This window comes from Mauremys mutica, chromosome 1 (assembly GCF_020497125.1).
Source record: "Mauremys mutica isolate MM-2020 ecotype Southern chromosome 1, ASM2049712v1, whole genome shotgun sequence".
In the NCBI taxonomy this organism is placed as follows: Eukaryota; Metazoa; Chordata; order Testudines; family Geoemydidae; genus Mauremys; species Mauremys mutica.
In genome coordinates, this window is record NC_059072.1 from 170,020,992 (window position 1) to 170,041,982 (window position 20,991).

General features: G+C 43.4%; 1 protein-coding gene across 1 annotated transcript in view; it reads right to left on the reverse strand.

The window, feature by feature from the left end:
- Positions 1-254: 254 nt before the first annotated feature.
- Positions 255-20,991, reverse strand: part of MYH15 (myosin heavy chain 15) — a 60,358-nt gene continuing 39,621 nt past the window's right edge. Inside the window, exons 29-42 of the mRNA XM_045001858.1 lie at positions 20,519-20,645; positions 19,187-19,305; positions 18,319-18,515; positions 16,251-16,600; positions 14,668-14,792; positions 11,676-11,791; positions 9,698-9,890; positions 8,528-8,731; positions 7,168-7,293; positions 5,538-5,708; positions 4,522-4,626; positions 3,667-3,762; positions 2,891-3,028; positions 255-388 (exon numbers count right to left, since the gene is read on the reverse strand). Coding sequence (XP_044857793.1) covers positions 371-388; positions 2,891-3,028; positions 3,667-3,762; positions 4,522-4,626; positions 5,538-5,708; positions 7,168-7,293; positions 8,528-8,731; positions 9,698-9,890; positions 11,676-11,791; positions 14,668-14,792; positions 16,251-16,600; positions 18,319-18,515; positions 19,187-19,305; positions 20,519-20,645 — 2,085 coding nt within the window. The 3' untranslated portion in view covers positions 255-370. The remainder of the gene's footprint in view (positions 389-2,890; positions 3,029-3,666; positions 3,763-4,521; positions 4,627-5,537; positions 5,709-7,167; positions 7,294-8,527; positions 8,732-9,697; positions 9,891-11,675; positions 11,792-14,667; positions 14,793-16,250; positions 16,601-18,318; positions 18,516-19,186; positions 19,306-20,518; positions 20,646-20,991) is intronic.

Genomic DNA, 20,991 nt, shown 5'->3' on the forward strand with positions numbered 1-20,991 from the left:
CGACATGAAACTGTTATGGGACTGTGGCTGACAGGATGGATGTAAGTGGCATAGGGCCATAAATGTGGAAGGCTGTCCCCTGCACATGGTCACTTTAAAACTCTATGAAGAATGTTAACTTCCGGGGGGGGGGGGGGGGGAGAGAGAGAGAGAGACTGATAAGATAATCAGCAGGATTCAAGTAGTTTTTTGAGCTCTGGGACCAGGCCTCAACAAGTGTAAGGGAAATAAAAACACTGCAAAATCTGGTTTGAGTTTTCATTTCATTTTTATTTCTTAAGGTGCCTATTCTACTTCAACTGTGTAGGTCATCAATTAATATGAAGGATCAAACACTGTTCAGTCTTCAGTTACTCAGCGCATAGTATACTTACTCCTCTTCATGAACCTGAAATGTGATTTTTGTGAGAGAGACGGTATGATCAATTAAGAATGAAAATGTTTACATAGTTTCAAAAGCATCTATTCCCTTTCACCCATTGTATTAACAAATTCTCACTGGCATAAGCATAAACTGGCTTAGCTTTCTTGAAGTCAGAGGTGCTATACTGATTTTCACCAGCTGAGAATACAGATCAGTTTCTTGTCCTGATACCATTGTGTATGTTATTAACAGCTTATGAATTTCATGCAGCACTGTTAGGAGGTACACCACAGTTCTGTGGCAATATAGCCCATTCTATTGAACTGTTCTCGCTAAGGGCTTGTCTATATGAACACTTAGTTTGCAGCAAGCTGGGGTGTATATGTATCCATCACTACCTTCCTGGGCACTAAGTGTTTGTGTGAACCTTGCTGCCGTGCTCTAAAAGTTCCCTAGTGCTTTTTGATCTTTCCCGCTGTGATCAAAGTGCACTAGGGAACTTTAGTACACGGAGGGGCACCAGTCATTTCAACCATGTCACACCCCTCTTAGAATCCCTCTGTTGGCTACTGCATATAACTCAGGCTTAGCAGCTTCAGCGTTCCACATAATGCTGCCCTGCCCTACTTATCTGAGCTTGTCTTGCTGCACGGTGCCCTGCTGTTCTACGTAGGTTCATATGTTGCACAGCACTCATCACTATAGCATCTGAGCACCGTTCAGTAAGCAACGTGACTGGTGGCTGTCACATGTTTCCCATCCTCTCCTGAGGGAGAGAAGCATGTGCAAGTGGAAGCATCCGCTGCCTCCCTTCTGCGGGTGTTCCCACCCTCAGCCACCCATCTGTCAACTTCTCATATCAGCACCTCCAAGCCTTTTTCCACACTGCCTCTCTGCATGGCACAGACTTACTGAGCTTAGCTAGAAGGCCTTTACTGTCTTAGCATTTAAGACCCTCTTGAAGATCCACATTTGCCACGTGCCTTACAGTGAATTAGCTCACAAGGAAAACTGTACCCCATTCTCCCAAACCTCTATTTATTTGTTCTTAGACTGAGCTTAAGGCAGGAAAAAGGTACTTGTCTATCAGTGGCTGATGAATGCAAACAATGGATGCTGCTATTAATAATTAATATGACTCAAATTTTAATTTAAAATTTTCACCAATAGTTCCAGCCCCAGCACAGGTCCTGAAGGTATAGGAGGCCAGATCCTTAGCTGGCATAGGGCAGTGTGGCTTCATCGTCGAGAAAGGTACATCAGTTTATACCACCGGAGGACCTAGCACAGGATGATTTACTGTGGCATGGGCAGGCAAAGGAAATCAGAAATATCTTGCCACACAATGGATCTCATAATGGAAAGGAGAGGGTAATAAAGGTAATAAGTAATAATTGGAGATATGCCAATCTCCTAGAACTGGAAGGGACCTTGAAAGGTCATCGAGTCCAGCCCCCTGCCTTCACTAGCAGGACCATTTTTTTTGTCCCAGATCCCTAAGTGGCCTCCTCAAGGATTGAACTCACAACCCTGGGTTCAGCAGGCCAATGCTCAAACCACTGAGCTATCCCTCCCCCCTTGAGGGTGATTGCAGAAGGGCTCCTTTTTAAGTTCTGGGTGGAGAGAGAGGTGTTCTTTGTCCTGTCGTGGCTGGGGTTGGTCTCCCAAAACATTTCTAAAATCTTGAGCCTCAGAGTTTAGATTCTGCCTCCAAGTCAAGTGGACAACAAAATAAAGATCATTCCAACTCCTTGTTCAATGCCCCATATGTTCATGAGCGTACTTGTACCTGTTACCATTTGAGCAATCAAAGGCTCTCTCAATCTTAACTGCAGGTCACACCACATCCCCAAAGGTAAGTAATTTGGAACCTTTATTCAATAGCTTGGTGGTAAGTTCTCTTTACTCCAAATACAAACCCACATACAAATATTAATAAAATATGAATGACGTAGAGTGCCTGTACAGCCAGTCACTAACACCCCAAACCACTAATGTTCCACCCAACCCCAAAAGCTATCACCCCTCACACTGAAAGTGCAGTTTCAAGATAAAGGTGCAATTGTGTGTAACCAAAAAATCTGCCAGTGCCATAATCCTCAGGCTGCACTTTATTGTGGAAGAGGGCCTATAGGACAGGTAGAAATCCATGTTACATTGTGAGAGATGGTTCTTTTGAATACCCACTATCAAAGATTAGTTTGATTATGTTTAGCAAAAAAACCCTCTTTGGGTTACAGCTGCTTAAGTAACAAAGTTTGTATTGGGATATATTAAGAACATGTTTCTTTGGCAGGTTATAAGGTTCAGGTCACCCTTCCAAAGTTTTTCCATAATCTAAAAAAATAGAAGGCTGCACTGAAAACTCATATTTTGATCTGGTTCAAATTTATGATATGGAATAATTTTCCTATCTCATATAGTACCTTTGTAGAGCTGTGCTGATCAGTTCTCCTTCCTCTGCAAGTATGTGTGCACATGTGTTAGTATGAGGAGACTCATTTATTCTGCAGAATAACACCATACCTTTTTTATCCCAATATCTCTTGTCTTGGTCCTCAGTTTATTAACTTGAGATTCAGCTATTTCAGCCCGTTCTTCAGCATCATCCAGCTCATGTTGCTGCTTCCTGTACTTTGCAAGATACTGATTGGATTGTGCTTCCTGGTAAGACAAAGGATTAGACACATTTTTCCCCTGTAGGTTTGAAAATGGTGATCTGCAGTATCAGGCAAGGTTCAAGTGTGTGAGACTAAACGGCAAATATCTGTGGGGCTTAACCAACCTTTGCGATGCAAACATTTACTCAAATGTTTTGCTGATTCCTGCAGTACTCTCCATTTTAAGGGAAACTCTCAGGATGGGAAAAAACCCTTTTAACATGGAACTACGTTATAGGAATTTTTCAGTGATCCCTGACTTAGCGGGTTAACAGAATGTCATGACAAGTTTTGCTTTGATTGATCCAAACCCCTTGCTTAGGATACAAAGAAAGACAGCCCTTGAAAACTATATCCATACACAACACCAAGTGCAAGCTGCTTAAGATGGAATGGGTAGGAAGTGCACAGTGTAAATCAGTACTATGTAGATCTTCTGCTAGGCTGAATATATTTAATAAAGCTGCTAAATGATTTTTAGTATATGAAGGCCCTGAGACCCAGATCCTCAAAGGTATTTAGGTGCCTAACTCTCATTGGTTTCAATGGGAGGTGCCTAAATGTCTCTGGGGATGTGGGCTCAAATGACTTGATTAAAAAATAAGCAAACAATTCCATGTCACAACTGTTCTTGTCACTTACAGCTTCCTCAGCTTGATGCTTATAGCTTTTCACTTTTAATTGCAGTTTATCGATCAGCTCCTGCATCCTGGTCAGATTCTTCTTATCTTCCTCTGCCTACACCAAGCAAACAGAAAAAAAGGCTTTAATGATATGTACAGGCAGAAGGTATGAGTATGTCACAAACCGAGTAAGTTTTGTGAGGCAATTATTTCTATCACATTGGAAATTTAGGACTTTGAAACAAAACAGTTCAACTAGTATCACTATATACAGAGATTAAAAAAAATATTCTAGTGGACTGACCAAGGGTATGTATTTGTTTCAACAGTAAAAGCAACACTGAGCAGTGGAAAGAACTATCAGGAAATATACTTAGAAAGTATCAAGCATAGTGATACAGACTCCCTAACGGATAATGCAGAGATGATGAAGGGCATTTCTACTCTATAGAATAAAAATGGTACTCCAGTGCAGATCTTCTCCCTGTGCATGTGGAAGCTTATCTTTTTATGCCAGTGACAAAAGTAAATTTAATCTATTTTATTCTGGTTAGCAGGGTCAACACCTGAGTGAGAGAGCTGGAGTCTCCTTCTCATGCATCAAGAAAAATGGTACCTACAGCTGCTCTTCAGCAGGTTTAAATAGCACTGTGTTAAAAATGCCAACGCTCCAACTACACTAGATTAACTATTGTTTAGGTTAATTGAGGGGTAGCATTGGAAAGTGTTTTTCTAAAATTCACTAGCACAGACAAATGCTGATTTCCACTGGGAGAAGGATGCAGTTCAAGACTGTTTTTGAAAGAAAACATTTCTTCCAGGGACCCACAGTTTAGTACAATACTTAGAAGGACTGGGGGTTTTGCTCCAGTACCTGATAAGTCAACTCCTTTATGCGTCTCTCATATTTGCGGACTCCTTTCTGGGCTTCTGTATTGCGACGGAGTTCATTCTCGAGATCATTTTCCAGCTCCCGTACCTGCAAGAGAAGAAACATTATGTAATTCCACATGTTTAAACATCAAGTAGTTTAATTTACAGTTTAAGTGACATTCATCTTTGCAGGACCCTTTGTCACATATCTCCAAGTCTGTGCTTCAGCAGTAGTTCAAAATTTCCCTGTAGATGTTGCTTTTCTACCTGGTTTATTATGCATTTTTATTACATAATGGTTATATTGCACTAGTGGTTCCAATCAGAACTGGAACCCCAACACACTAGATATTGTACAAACACACAAAAACTCCAGAGTTCACAAGCTAAGCTGGACGCATAAAGGCTTTTGCCATTTTCAGACATAATGCCTTATTTTAAGCATGGGCTTTATCATATACTTGGTTGTCTACAACAACCGCATTGCTATGCCAACCAAGTTAGGCAATAAAAGGGAAAGATGGGTCCATGTGGATCTCACGCCTGGCCTAGGTGTGATTCTTAAAAGAGTTTACTCTTAGGGTAGGTCCATACTTACCCGCCGGGTCGACGCGGAGAGTTCGACTTCTCGGAATTCGAACTATCGCGTCTAATTTAGACGCGATAGTTCGAACTCCGGACGCGCTCCCGTCGACTCCGGAACTCCACCACCGTGAACGGCAGTGGCGGAGTCGACGGGGGAGCCGTGGACTTCGATCCCGCGGCGTCAGGACGGGTAAGTCAGTCGAACTAAGGTAGTTCAACTTCAGCTACGCTATTCATGTAGCTGAAGTCGCGTACCTTAGTTCGACCTCCCCCCCCAGTGTAGACCAGGCCTTAATATAATATCTAAAGAGTTCTTAGATGGTCCCTAAGCCAAGGTCAGAAGTGACTGTGTCCAGAGCAACCATTTTGTCTGAGTTTTATGAAGTATTTGGAAGCAGGCGACAGTGGGTATAAACAGGACAGAAAACCTACCCTGGATTCCAGCTTTTGGATCTGCTTCTTGCCACCTTTCAGTGCTATTTGCTCTGCTTCATCCAGTCTTTTCTGTAGATCTTTAATAGTCTGTTCCATGTTCTTTTTCATTCTCTCCAAGTGGGCACTAGTATCTTGCTCCTTTTTAAGTTCCTCAGCCATCATTGCTGCCTAAAATAAAACATCACAGTGAGATCTGTTGGACTGCGGAAGAGGCTCGTAAGAGAAGTGAGGGAAGCCTCACTGTTTGTGTCATTTACACTGGACTGAACAAAGTATTAGAGAGTACTCTGTATAGAGTTGTCTTTCAGAGGCAGATTTGATGGACAGACAATGTGACCTAATAGGTTTTTTCCATCTTTCTCTTCTTATTCTGTGATTTAAGATCTAGCTTCTTACTTCAATACCTGTATGTGGCTTTCCTGTTGAATAAAACTGGGCCATATGTAAAAAGCAACAGAGTCCTGTGGCACTTTATAGACTAACAGACATATTGGAGCATGAGCTTTCGTGGGTGAATACCCACTTCGTCAGATGAATGCCATTGTTACACACATTTTATGCAGGCTGTACTAAAAATGATCTGGATGCAATACTTGTGAAAGTTGCTGAGCTAACAGGCCTGAAAGACCAATTCTCTATTTATCCATAGCACAAGTAGAGTCTGGGCAGTGTTAGGGAAGTTTCCCCAGACTGTGCCGTCAGTGACCAGGAGGCACCACATCTAGGGACAAAGAGTTCAGAGGCCATGTCCTAGTGTGTCTTGGGTCTTTCTGCTGACATTGTTAATAGTGGTGCAATGAGTCTATTTCTGAGCAGACAGATGTGACAGCACCAATGTCCAGCAACATGTTTTGGATAGGTCACTGAACAGCCATCAGAAGGTAATAACTGGGCTGGAGTTGAATGGTGACATCTCCCACCTCTTAAGGAGATAGACAAGTTGAGGAACAGTTGGGAAAAAGATACAGGGGGAACTTCCTCCAGGAATTCTGGGTGTACATCTCGTGGGGACTCAACACTGTGAAACCTGGGTCCCTGGATTTCACATTGTTTGCTGATATAACTATTCTGGCAACTTTGATTTCTCCAGTTCTGCTGGAGCTGAAACAACACTAGCTTGACTGCTCTGCTCTCCAAGAGAGGTCTTCTATCTCTCTTCTCTTGACCATAAGTCTTGTGCTGAGAGTAGTGTCATGTGGGTCCTACATCTCTGGACGGCATCTGACTTTCAAGTTACTCTTTTGGGAATCTGGAATGTTGCACCCCCTGCCCCCAATTAGAGCCTTTCTTGTGATCTATGCAGCTGCCAAGTGGAAGTTGGTGGGTGGGCTCCCAACTGGCTCAGCTTGTCCAGATGCAAAGATCTATTGGAGGTGACATGATCCAACCCAGAGTTTCAGGATCAGCAGATGTGCCCCTTCTTGGAGAAGAGAAATTGACCAAGGAGAAAATGTTTCTCTTTTCTGCACCAGGGCAGCATTAACTGCTTTCAGCTAGCTCTGGAGCCCACTGAATAAACCGTTTTCCCCTCTTCATAGCCACAGAAATGGAAATTCAGGGGGAGTGAAGTGTTGTCAGAATATGATGCTACACCTGCAAAAAGGGAACAAGCAGCCAGTCTACTTACATCAGTGATAGCTTTCTTGGCTTTTTCTTCAGCATTTCTGCACTCCTGTATAGCCTCCTCCACTTCATTCTGCATCTGAGAGATGTCAGTCTCCAGCTTCTTCTTCTGATTGATAAGGCTTGTGTTCTTTTTGTTAAAAAAAGGAGGAGAAAAATTATTAGGGACATAAATTGTTTAAGTCCTACAACAAGCCTATCTATGACCACACATCTATTTTTGCAGCTCCCTAGGCTTCACAGGATACTGTATCTATTAACATGGTAGGGGCCTGGCTTTATTTTGTAGATTATCTTTAGATTGCGTGTATTTTATCTTTTTAAAAAAAGTTCCCAGAGCTATGAATAGCCATATTTAACAAGCAAAAGGGAACAAAACAAAAAAAAATGTAGCCAAACACTGAAATAGGGGGCTGGTGCAGTGTTTTCAGCTCTGGTCAATGAAGGTCCCATAATCAGTTATTCTAAAAGGTGATTAAAGTGGAAATCCAATATTGTGGCTGCAGTTCAGGAGGTAGCACATAGTGTGTTAGCAGCACAAGCTTTGCTAATGCATGACAAGCTTTCATAGCCTGCTGATAGTTAATTATTTAGAGATTGGCGCATAGGGGTTTGGAGTGGAAGTCCTAGTCTAGGAAGGAAGACACGCCCTCCTAGAACCTGCTAAGAATTACAGGTTTCACTTGTGCTTAAGAAGGTAACAAGCAACAAGGGCAAATCACTTGTTTTATCTGCTCCCCCCACCCCAACCCTCATTAGCCCACCATTTGATGGCCCTATATTGACAAGGACCTTTGACATGGTATGGAGCCTCCTGCTGCCAGTTACAATGTACTGTCTTGCTCAATGTAGCTATACATAATGAATGGACTTTGCATGTTTTACTGAAGGCTTCTCTAAGCAGCTTGCATAAAAAGGTCTCACATACTGGTTCTCCTGCCCCCCATCAAAATAGCATCCATACAATCCACAAACCCAACTGGGTTTTAACATTGCTGAGTGTAAACACTAGTAATAAGATAGTCTGAAATTCTATGACACCCTGTGAAGAAGGTAAAGACCCAGTTATCATCTGACTTCCATCTTTACCCTTTCTAGGAAGTGTTTATTATAGCAGGCTAGATCACTTCTGCACTGATAGCATGATGGGAATGAAGTATAATATGGAGAGAGAGAGAGACTAACTCATTTCCTTTAGTGGAATGAATGAAACCTCTCTGACAACTGATGGTTGGTGGCTATGGAGTTCATATCTTTCTGGCATGTGCAGTCTTCAGGTTTCCCCAATAGCCACTACTGCTGCTTGTTGAGACTAGTGCACACACAGTTTAGGAAACCACCCCCTCCCCCCAGTGAAATCCAACCTGGGTGTGGAGAAGGTTCACACGTTCGGTGGCTTCCAGTAGCTCTTGCTCTGCCAGCTTACGCCCACGTTCAGTCTGGTCTAGCAGGGCCCTCAGCTCATCAAGCTCTGACTGGAGAAGATTGTTCCGCCTGTCAGTGACCGCCAGCTGCTCCTTCAGGTCTTCATTCAGGTGTTCTGTATCATCCAGCTGCACTTGCAGGTCCTGGAGCAGAAACAGCAGCATTCTCACACACCAACATGATGGGACTTGAACTTAGGGGTGACCAGATGTCCTGATTTTATAGGGCCAGTCCCAATATTCAGGGCTTTTTCTTATATAGGCTCCTGTTATGCTCCACCCCGTCCTGATTTTTCATGCTTGCTGTCTGGTCACCCTACTTTGAGCTCAAGTCTTTGCTGTTAACTGCCAAAGCCTCTGAAAATCTGACTTAACAATGTGGAGTGGGGACTCATCCAGACGGTCTTGAAGCTGTTTTAGCTCCTGCTTAGAAAAGTACTGAAAAAGACTTCCTCCCTGCCTCCACCCTCCATGTTGTGAGAAATAGTAGTTTGAATTCACCCTGGCCTGCTGGGCATGAACTGAACTTTCCAAGTCAGTGGTGGTTTCACGTGAGGGGTATTGTGGATTCATCCTCTGGGGAGTGCAGGTGAGGGATTAAGGAGTCTCCAGGAAACCTGACTTTAAAATGGTGTCAGGGCTTAATAGGAAACCAGTTGTCAGAGGCTCTGGAGAATTAAGTTAAATGAAGCTACACAGATCATCTAGCCATTCTGACTCCCTGTCAAATGGCTACTCCTTTAAAGGACCCATCACATGGGGAGAGGAAATTCCTTGCACTCTTGCTTTTCCCCCTCACAGAGGGCAGTCCATCCATTGAGGCCCTGAGACCCTCGGGCAGAATCTGATTTAATTTTTATCAAGCTCTTTGAAGATGTTATAGGCTAAGAAGTACTTTGCAGCAGACACACCCCGAGGACTGGCATGCTCTGCATGGTACTCGAACTGCACCCAATCTTTTGGAACAGAGTCTCAATTTGTACTAATAATTATTGCTGTAAAAGTACTTGCTCTCTGTGTGTGTTTTTTTCTGTTTGAATTGCTACATATTAATAAAACCCAGCCCTTGCTTGTAGTTGGGTAGTTCGGACTGGCAGCTATTTGGGGTACCTTTATTTGTGCCTGCAGGATACGTGCAGACTTTGTTGCCTCTGAGGCATGCCTGTTAGCATGGCTGAGCTGGATTTCCATCTCATTGAGGTCCCCTTCCATCTTCTTCTTCAGCCGGATGGCCTCATTTCTGCTCTTGGCTTCAGAATCAAGGGTGGACTGCAGCGAGTCTATGGTACGCTGCTGGTTTCTCCTAATTTTGGAGTAATATTCAAAAGACATTATGCGTAAGGAATTCTTTCCCCTCCCACCACAGAAGTTTTAATTACCTCCAGTAATATTTTATTTCCCGAAAGAGTTGCATTTTCAGGAATGGAATCACATTTCTATATGGATGAGTGTATACAGCGGTAGTACATAATGACCCATTGTGACCACTAGATCTGTCTGCTCCCCTCAATAAGCTCCTGATTATAGTCAGAGTTTAAGGCCAGAAGGGACCACCTGATCCTCCAGTCTGTCTTCCTCTATATCACAGGCCACCTATGCCACCCAGCACCCGCACACTAAACCCAACATCTGAAATTAGACCAAAGTATTACAGCCCACAGGAGGCTAGACTATTATGTGCCACATAGCAAGCCACATTATTCCCCTCTTCTTCCTCCCTAAATGTCCAAATAGCACCTTTGAGGCTATTACACTGGGGAGGGTCACAAATTCTTTCTTCTGGGTTTGAACCTAACAAACAATACTTAATTCTTGGCACTAGTTCAGTGCTTTACATCTGCGCCATTTTATACAGGCATTAACCATCAATCAATACTCAACACCTCTGATAGGTAGGCAAGTATTCCTATTTTATACATGGAGAAACAGATACAGAGAGGTATGTAGTTTGTCCTCTGCAATACAGTGAGACATTAGAACTCAGGAATTCCATATTCTGATCCACATGGTTTTAGATTTTTGCAGGTTCTTCATTATCTCCTCTCTTGACCAGAAAATGATTCAAAGCAGAGACTATACCTCATCTGATGGGAATTGTAAATATCTGATATTTTTGTTTCCTGAACTTTTTAAAGGGCTTCTGGCAGTGACTATATTGAGCCATAATTGGTCTGTTTCCTCTCCCTTCTTATACAAAATAAGTGAGTGATATGAATCTCAGCACAACAACCCCAGAGTTCTCAGGAACAGCCCAGCGTGTCTGGGAACTGTTCCAAGTCTCACATATCAAAACACCAAACCATTATTCAGACATATCAGGGACAGAAAGCACCTATTAGAGATCTCAGAGACATTGCAGGACTGTTCCCTATAGCACATTTTCTAGAATTTTGCCCAATCTAGTTCTAAAGGAGAGTAATTCCTCAGCCTAATAGGGCTCACTAAAAGGGAAAAAAATAACCCGAAGAACAAGAAAAAAAACCTCTCTTTCATCTCTTTGCTTCCTATTACATCCTCTGTCCCCCTTGATAAGTTCTCCCCCATTCTGTCTCCGCTTAGCCACCACTACACACAGAAGTGATGGATTTTTGCCTGTGGGCAGGTGTCCTGGAGCTTTACCTTGTGCTAAATTGCTAGTGAAGATAAGCCGTTAGCCTATCCCTAGACATGCCCTTATATCTAGCTGGAGAATGTGTCTTCTTTGTTTGGTTAATCTACCTGGTTTTCATATGCTCCCTTACTGCATTCTGAGTCATGCTACTGCAGCCAGGATTAATCCCAGTATGGAACACCCCTGCCTTTTAGGCAGGCAGAAGAAATTGTAAGTATTTTTAGGGATGGCCAAACTAGTTGGAAAAAGTGGACTGCATCCAATTCTTACTCACACATGACCCATTTAACAGAACAATTGTTCAACTGTTGGTTTTGTTTTTAGCATTGCACATCTCTGTGCTTCCTTCTAAAGTTTTGCAAGAAACTTTATTCCAGCCAGATTTCCAGAATGATCAGAAAAGCTGGCAGAAGCCTTGAAGAAGCATCAGAACTTCTGAGTTTCACCCATTACAACAATTTTCTCACTGTATAGTACCTAATGTTTTCCATTTCCTCCTCCTTTTCTGCCAGTTTTCTTTCAAACTCTGCTTTAATCTGAGAAATTTCAAGTTGAAAACGAAGGCTTTTGCTTTCTTCATGCTCCAGGGCTCCCTGAAATAAAATGCACACAACTGAACAAGCCTCTTAGGCCAGAGGTCCTTAGACTTTTTCAAAGTATGAATCGCAACATTGAGATTGACCTTGGACACCTCCTTCTCATTCCTGACTGTCTCCTCCCTCACCCATCACCATCTACCTGTGGCAACTACAGTTGCTTCTGGAGAAAAGTAACCTGGCTTTCCTAATGTGTTTACCTGTCTTTTAATGCAATTTGACAGCTGGGAACATGAGTAGTCACCTTTTCAGACTACACGTGGTCAAACAGAACACAGTTTGACAACTGATGTCTTAGGCCTTGTCTACACAGTTTTTGTACCAATACAAAAACGGTATGTAGAAAAGCTTTACACAGTAATGGTAAAAGGACTCCATCCTGCTCCCACTGAAGTGAGTGGCAAAACTCCCAAAGACTTCAGTGGGAGCAGAACTCAGCCACAGGATTGTTTGCAAAACCTCTCTAAATCTGTTTTTTTCCCCCACCGCCCCATCAGCCTTCCAGCAATAGGTACATGTGTTTGCCGAAATTAACTATCTGCATTCACGTGATCATCAATTAAAGACATCTATCCTGTACTCCTTGCCAAATCTTGTTCTAGAAGCATACATGGCTCCTATTGATGGCAGTGGGATTTGTGTATGTGAATCTATAACCCAGGGGTAGGCAACCTATGGCACGCGTGCCGACTTCAGCACGCGAGCTGATTTTCAGTGGCATTCACACTACCCGGATCCTGGCCACTGGTCCGGGGCGGCTCTGCATTTTAATTTAATTTTAAATGAAACTTCTTAAACATTTTAAAAACCTTATTTACTTTACATACAATAGTTTAGTTCTAATATTATAGACTTATAGAAAGAGACCTTCTAAAAACGTTAAAATGTATTACTGGCACGCGAAACCTTAAATTAGAGTGAATAAATGAAGACTCGGCACACCACTTCTGAAAGGTTGCCAACCCCTGCTACAACCTGACATCCAAAGGAAGGGAAGGATGAAAAGTATCAGGTTTTCATGACAAAATGTGTAGCTAAAAAGATCTTTGCCTTTTCCATTAAAATAAAGAAAAACCTGTAAGGAAACTATATGGTAACTTCTTATTAAATCCCAGGAACTTTGTTTTTGTTCTCCCCTATAAATTGCGATCAAGAGATTTTACGCAATAGCTTATGGTTAAATACTAAGGCCCCAGACTTGCAGGTCTCACTGAAGCAAAACTCCCATTGAAGTCAGTGGGAGTTCAGACTCATTTCTGACTGAGCCAAAACTTCCTCTGATTTAAGCAGGCTGATTAGCTGGGTAAGGACTGGTTACTTGTGAAGAGAGCAGAGTCACTCACTGATCTACATTTGTCTCGAGAGAGGATATCACAAGAATAATGACATACAAAAGATAAGCAAATTATCCCTTACTTCTGGTCACCATGCACCATCTATATTCATTTTAACACACACACCACACTAATAAGCCACCAATGGCAACAGCACACAAAAGTACTGCACATCAAAACAGCCAGCAACCCAGATTCACAAGAAAAATCCTTATTAAAAAAAAAATCACTCCACAAGTGACTTTTAAATAAGATACATCATCATTTTGGGGATGTGACACAAACTTTACTTGCACTCATTAGCCTGATCTGCTCACAGACTTAGAATTCTGCTGAGCTTTTGCATGGGTGTGGGAAGTATTCCACATAATTCCTGAAAGTCAGGTGTGTCATTATATCCCCAAGAACTGATGTATTCTCTCTAATGAGATAAATATGTACGCAGTACATATAATCACTCTCAGCACCCCAGAGCTATGGAAAAAGATGCTATTTCCTCCGCTCTGATTTTAACACCTGTCTACATGGCCATGAAATCCCTGCCAAGTATAAAACATCCTGTAACAGACCAAAAAAAAGTTACACATCTTTAGTGTATTAACATTTTACAGGTACTTGATTCATTTCATTTTTGCAAGCATTGTTTAGAGGAGGGCAAAGAAGATACTGACACAAAAGTTCAGCACTTGACTTTAATGAAAAATCCCCTGCCACAGGCTATACTAGCCATGATACACTGAGCAACCTAGCCCTGCAGTTCACCAAAACCTCAAGAAATCTACAATCTTTTAAATGAATAATCAAGAGTAGATTTCCACCTGCAATGTAATGAATTTTGTAGTGCTGGTTCACTCTCAAAAATTGAGGTGGGTCCTCCCTGGATGTATGCATGCCTGACGCTGCAGAAATTACTGCAATGATGTTCAGTGATTTTTACCAAACTCCTTTGGGATTTAAAGATTTTCTAAATGGCCTCTTTTCATTTGGGTTTATGGGACTGCTACTCTTGCTTAGCAGACTATCATTGTAGAAAGAAAGAAGGGCACTAATCTCAGTGCAATCCATAGTGAGACATTATTTAGAATAAAACTTCATAAAGTTTAGCTTTTAATTCTCAAAGAGGAAGATAAGAGTTAAGAATTTGCTGAGGAATACAAGATATTTGGCGTACTCAGTAAGGTTTTAAATTGGATGAACAAATCCACTACCCTCGGCAGCTTGCATTTTCAAAAGTGACTGGGAATTTGGAGGCTCCTAGTTGAGCTGTTTTGAAGAGGCCTGATTTTCAGAGGAAGTGTTTCTTGCAGTTTCTGAAAATCAGGCCACTTTACAGGTGTCTCAGTTTGGGCACCCAAAAACTGAAGCTGGCAAAATCATGTCACTTTTGAAAATTTAGGCCAGCAATGTTGGTGTGTAAATACAAAGGAGCAGAGAATGATATCTCCTAATAATAGGCAATAAATGTTTGCTCTTCACTGTGTGAATGAGAAAGCGATGCAGCAACAGACAAACCTCCTTCCCTCCCTCCCTTCCTCTTACCTCAGCTTCTTCCAGGGCTAACTGAACTTCTGACTTTTCTTGTTCAACCTGTTTCTTGATTTTTTCTATCTCATGAAGGCTCTTGTTTCCTTCACTAATCTGATCAGTCAGATCAGAAATCTCCTCTGAAATGACAAGAAGAAGAATTTAGCATTGAAGTCCCAGAAACATCGTATTGTACATACAAGTATAACGTTATGATTTTACCACCAGGCCCAGAGAGGGATTACAAAAATCACCTTCCAAATAACTTGCTAAAGGTTTGTCTATACACACACAGAAGTTGCACTGATTTCACTTAAATCTGTTTAATTAAACCACTGCATCTTTTGTGTGGGGATTCTCCATAACCAGTTTTTAACTGGTTATTGCAGTTTAGCAAACTTGCTAATTTCTGCAAGAGCTCTGTCCATGAAACTTCAGATGTCCCATGCAGCAGTCCATCTACATTCTTCACTCCTACTCCAAGTAGCACCTCTAAAACAGGGGTTCTCAAACTGGGGGTCAGGACCCCTTGGGGGTCACGAGGTTATTACATGGGGGTTGCGAGCTGTCAACCTCCACCCCAACCCTGCTTTGCCTCCAGCATTTATAATGATGTTAAATATGTAAAAAAAGTGTTTTATTTATAAGGGGGGGTCGCACTCAGAGACTTGCTATGTGAAAGGGGTCACCAGTAAAAAAGTTTGAGAGCCACTGCTCTAAACAATGACAGGATATGTTAACTCTCCATGCCCATTCAAGACTTATGATCACTCAAGTGACTGGCAAAAAGGCAGACAGTGATGATTAGGATTATTGTGTAATGTGACCTCCTCTGGGCCTATATGAAGCACTGGTTGGATTTCCTGTGGGTAACAAACACCCAAGAGTTCCTTTATGATTCCATGGTCTTTTGAAATAGGACCTAGTATTTTAAACTTTAACTCTGTTCAATAACTGTTAGATAGATGGTACAGCTCAAAACAAAATTCTAGACGACAAGCCAATAAAGTTGAAGAACTTAGTGCAGTTCCGTTAAAATTTTTCTAATTACGTGGGACTGGACATTTCAAAATACTTGCTAAGGGATTGTGGAAAATGGCTTTTCAGTGGCCTCAGTGAAGCTATTTGTCTCTCATACACTAGTGGAGAAGTGCTCCATGTTACAAAAAGTACCATAACTGGTACCAGTTAGGTCCTTTGTCAGCAGGCTCAGCAGTTGGCCAGCGATGGAAAGGGTTTGATTTCTTCTTTATCCCATGAAGACAGAGCCTGCTGCAGGGTACTATTGGGGTACTTTGGCAGGGGAGTGTAGAAAAGCATGCACTAACTGCCTATATGTTGCTCCTGTTCCTGTGGATAAATGCTGTTAATTCAGCATCTTTCATCAGCACCAAATTTGTTTAAAAACTGGATTTAGAGAAGGAAAATAGAACAGATTTTAGTGATAGAAGGAACAACCACCTCTCACTGCTCCAGTGCAGCAGCGAGACTAATGTTATCCAACTTCTACAGGTCTGTGAAGTTGCCAGTTGGGCAGCACATCTCAAGAAGACCAGGTTCTCTCTTAACTACTGCTGAGCCTGTTATGCATGGCCTACCTTGGAGATTCTTGTTTTCTCTTTTCACTGTCTCCAGATTGTCCAGAGTCTCTTCATAGGCATTCTTCAGTTTAAACAGTTCTGTGCTCAGGTTGCGGGCTTCCTTCTGGGAAGCTTCAAGCTCTGCTTGCGCTTCCTCATACTTCTGTTTCCAGTCACTGATGAGCTTGTCAAAATTGCGCTGCTTCTTGTCCAGGGCTGCCGCTGCCGAATTGGCCCTTTCTAAGTCAATCACGATGTCCTCCAGCTCGTTCTGCAGCCTGTGCTTTGTCTTTTCCAGGGAAGAGCACTTGGCATTGGCTGCCTCAATTGCTTCCTCAGCTTCCTGTAGGCGAGCCGCTAGCTTTTTTCTAACACAGGGAAAAATGGGGCAGAGCAGTAAGACAACCATGAACAGGCCTCAACTGGAGTATTGTGTCCAGTTCTGGGTGCCACATTTCAGGGAAGATGTGGACACATTAGAGAAAGTCCAGAAGCAGGGGCGGCTCTAGGAATTTTGCTGCCCCAAGCAGGGCGGCACGCCGCGGGGGGGCGCTCTGGCAGTCGCCGGTCCCGCGGCTCCGGTGGACCTCCTGCAGACGTGCCTGCGGAGGGTCCGCTGGTCCCGTGGCTCTGGTGGACCTCCCGCAGGCATGCCTGCGGATGCTCCACCGAAGCCGCGGGACCAGCGGACCCTCTGCAGGCATGCTTGCGGGAGATCCACCGGAGCCACCTGCCGCCCTCCTGTGGCACACCGCCCCAAGCACGAGCTTGGTGCGCTGGGGTCTAGAGCCGGCCCTTCCAGAAGAGAGCAACAAACATGATTAAAGGTCTAGAAAACATGACCTATGAGGGAAGATTGAAAAAAATTGGGTCTGTTTAGTCTGGAGAAAGAGAAGATTGAGGGGGGACATGATAACAGTTTTCAAGTACATAAAAGGTTGTTACAGGAGAAGGCAGAAAAAATTGTTCTTCTTAACCTCTGAGGATAGGACAAGAAGCAATGGGCTTAAATTGACGCAAGGGAGGTTTAGGTTGGACATTAGGAAAATCTTCCCAATTGTCAGGGTGGTTAAGCACTGGAATAAATTGCCCAGGGAGGTTGTGGAATCTCCACCATTGGGGATTTTTAAGAGCAGGTTAGACAAACACTTGTCAGGGATGGTCTATATCAGAGGTGGGCAAACTATGGCCCGCAGGCCACATCCGGCCTGCGGAACCCTCCTGCCCGGCTCCTGGCCCGGAAGGCTAGCCTCTGGCCCCTCCCCCGCTGTTCCCCGTCCGCCACAGCCTCAGTTCATTGCGCCGCTGGCGCAATGCTCTGGACAGTGGGGCTGCGAACTCCTGAAGTAATGCAGCTGCTGAGCCTGGCCTGACCCAATGCTCTGTGCTGTGCAGTGCATGGCTGGCTCCATCCGGGCGACGTGGCTCCCTGTCCTGGTGCAGCCGCGCCACCAGCCACCGGTGCTCCAGGCAGCATGGTAAGGGAGCAGGTAATGATGGAGGGGGGTTGGGTAGAGGGCAGGGACGTGTTCAGGGGCTGGGGATGTGGATAGGGGTGGGGGTGGTCAGAGGGCAGGGAACAGGGGTGTTGAATGGGGGAGGGGGTTCCGGAGGCAGTCAGGGAGAAGGGATGGTCGGATGGGGCAGGGGTCCTGGCGGGGGGGAGTCAGGAAGGCGAGGGGGAGTTGGATGGGGCAGCAGGGGGCAGTCATGGGCAATGCAGCCCTCAGGCCAAAAAGTTTGTCCACCCCTGGTCTAGATAATACTTAGTCCTGCCATGACTGCAGGGGACTGGACTAGATGACCTCTCAAGGTGCCTTCCAGTCCTATGATTCTATGAATAGCTCTCAAGCAAGTTATCAAGTAAGTGTCGATCCCGACTAATGGCACTAATGATTGTTCTCTTTCTTAACCCTTTGGAGATGGCAAACACAACACAGACAGAGCATACATTCAGATGACAGTGTGGAAACTACTAGCACTGTAATTCTCTTACTTTGCATATTTCAGGGTGGTTAAAATGCTATGGAGTGTAGTTCTCCCAGTGGAGTACAGGAAGAAGGCAATGCTAATAGAAACCACTTACTTGGCTTCTTCTAACTCCTCAGTTCTTTGAATGGCATCAGTTTCATATTTAGTCCTCCACTGTGCCACTTCTGCATTTCCCTTGGACAGAGCCCGCTGCAGCTCTGCCTTGGCTTCTTGCTCCTCTTCAAACTGCTCCCGCAGAAGATCGCAGTCATGCCTGGCAGCTTGCAGTGCATGAGCAAGGGCATTCTTGGACTGCAGGATTAAAGGTTACGTCATTAAAGTCAAGGATGGCAAACCAGTCTGGGACACAAGAAGTCCCAACCAACAGGTCCCCAACAATCCAAACTGAGCCTTTCTAGGTTACAAAAACTTCAGTTCCTTTTCCTCTTTATCTCCGAGTGTCTGGCCACAGCTGAGGGGAGGGGAAGAGTACAAGAAGGGACATTCTCATGGTATTTCTGGTCCAAATGGAAGTAAGAAACAACCTAAATGCCACGAGAAAGCCTGTTCCCTGCAACATGTCCAGCCCAGCATTGAGATCAAAGATGTTCTAATTAATTCACATAAGCATCCAAATGAAAATTCTAGTATTTATGGTACACTTTTTACTGCTTGGAGCCCCTGTTAGAATGATTCTTTCTAGAAAGAGAGAGAGAGAGAGAGAATAACTGATTTTTCTTCCTCACCTCTCTGACTTGTCCTGTTCAGATGCAGAAAGTCCTATTAGTACTGGCATCAGAATGTTCAGGCTTAAATGTCTGATTTTAGTTTTCCTCCATGTTAAAAGTAAACAAATCCATTCCCATTCATCTCAATCAGCAAGCATTCCAGCCATCTCACCTTTTTTTATTACAGCTAAGTAAAATGTATTATTGTCCAAAGCCTACACATAAGCAAAAGGGGTGAAAAAGCCAAAGCATTACCTTGGTTTCCTCTTCCAGCAGTCTTCTAAGTTCTTCAATCTGCTGAGTGAATGACGTCTTCCCTCTGGAAAGCTGACTTATCAGTGACTCTTTCTCTTCTAGCTGTCTTGCAAATTCACCTGCCAAGGGATTTTAACCAAGCAAGATTGGAACATGTGCTGCTTGCTATCCCACTGGGCCAAATTCAAGGTTTAGTTACACCTGCCCAACCCTCCTAGTGAATATGGCTGATCTCTTGTTAAGGAAAGCATCTGAGTCTGCCTTCTCAGATATATGCAATGGTCAAACCCAACAGAAGGTTTCTTTTAGTTTATTTACACATGGCATGTACAGTGGTGCATTCATTTTAGTTGGACTCTTGCATCATTCATTGAAGTAGACATACACTAGCGTCCATGTGTAATTACTGTTTTTTTCCTTCATACTTTTTATTACTGTACACTGCACTTCTATAGACCTTTTCCCCAAATTGCAAAGCACTTTAGAAACATCAACCTCACGACTCCCATTAGGCAGGTCAGGAGAATACATGGGAACACTTTAGCCACCATGTGAATACAGCCAGTGCAGAGGTTGTATGCAGCAGCCATTTAACAGTTCACAGCAATGCTGCGCACTAGTTTAGGACAGGAAATGAAAAACATAATGCCCAAGTGAAAATACATGGGAATTTTGGTTAACAAAACAGTGATCAGAGTTGGAATTTGGTCAAGATTCAGAGATTAACACTCTTACTCTTGCAAAAAGTGGCATAGGATCTTGAATGATCACTCAGACGACACTGGTTTCACGTCTCATTGAAAGAAAGCCTGTCCAGAAGCACAATGCCCTAACACCGTGCTGGGGCCTAGCACACTCACAAACATTAATGCCGCCTACTGTATTACCACCACTATTGCCTGCAGCACCTAGGTTAGGTGTTTCTTGTTCAGGGTCTTCACAGCTGAACCTTGCTCAGCATTGCCCTGTTTAGCTGAGGTGATATGATGGCAGCACAGCTCAAGGGTAGCCTGAGGGAAAGCTTATTCTTTTAGAAAAAGCCAGGTGTATTTGAGTGAGCTTCTACTTGCACGCATGGGTGTCACTAATAAATGATACCTGTAAAAGGCACGGGGGATGCTCTTTGATTAAAAAAGATCTATCTGGACATGTTTATAACCTGGATGAAGGGAAGTGAGGCAAGGCTCACCTGCGGTACCACACAGATAGTATCTAACTAGGTGTTTACTCTCCACCCAGCCACCTGCATGCAACAGAATTCCAATTCCCGGCAGGGTCTAGCACATTCCTGCAATGAACTCAAAGAAGCTCGCTGATGCTGCATATACCTACCATTCTCAGTTTGCAGCTTTCCTTTTTGGGTGGTGAGGTCATTCATTAAGCGAGTCATTTCATCCAGTTTAGTCTTTGTCTCATTGAGGTTGTCTTCATATGTGCGACAAAGTTTTTCTGCATTCGACTAATGGAATTGAGAGAAAAGATACACAAAGCTGCAAACTTCCCAGCCCAGGTACATTACCATCTGGTTTACCCTATAACACAAGGATTCAAAATAAAAACACTAATGATATTTTCACCCCAGACAAGTAGAATTTTGGAAGGCAGAAGTTAAAATCTTCTGTTCAATGAGCTTTGGAGTGAGAAGACTTGCATTGTATTTTGTTATTATTATACGCATAAGCAAGGAGTTTACTTAATACGATTTTTATGGTGTTTGCCATTTTATACATTCTGCCTCCTGTTTTCTTGCCTGAGTAAAACTTGAATAATGACTTTAGGATTTGGCTCAGGTTTTAAGGTGACCC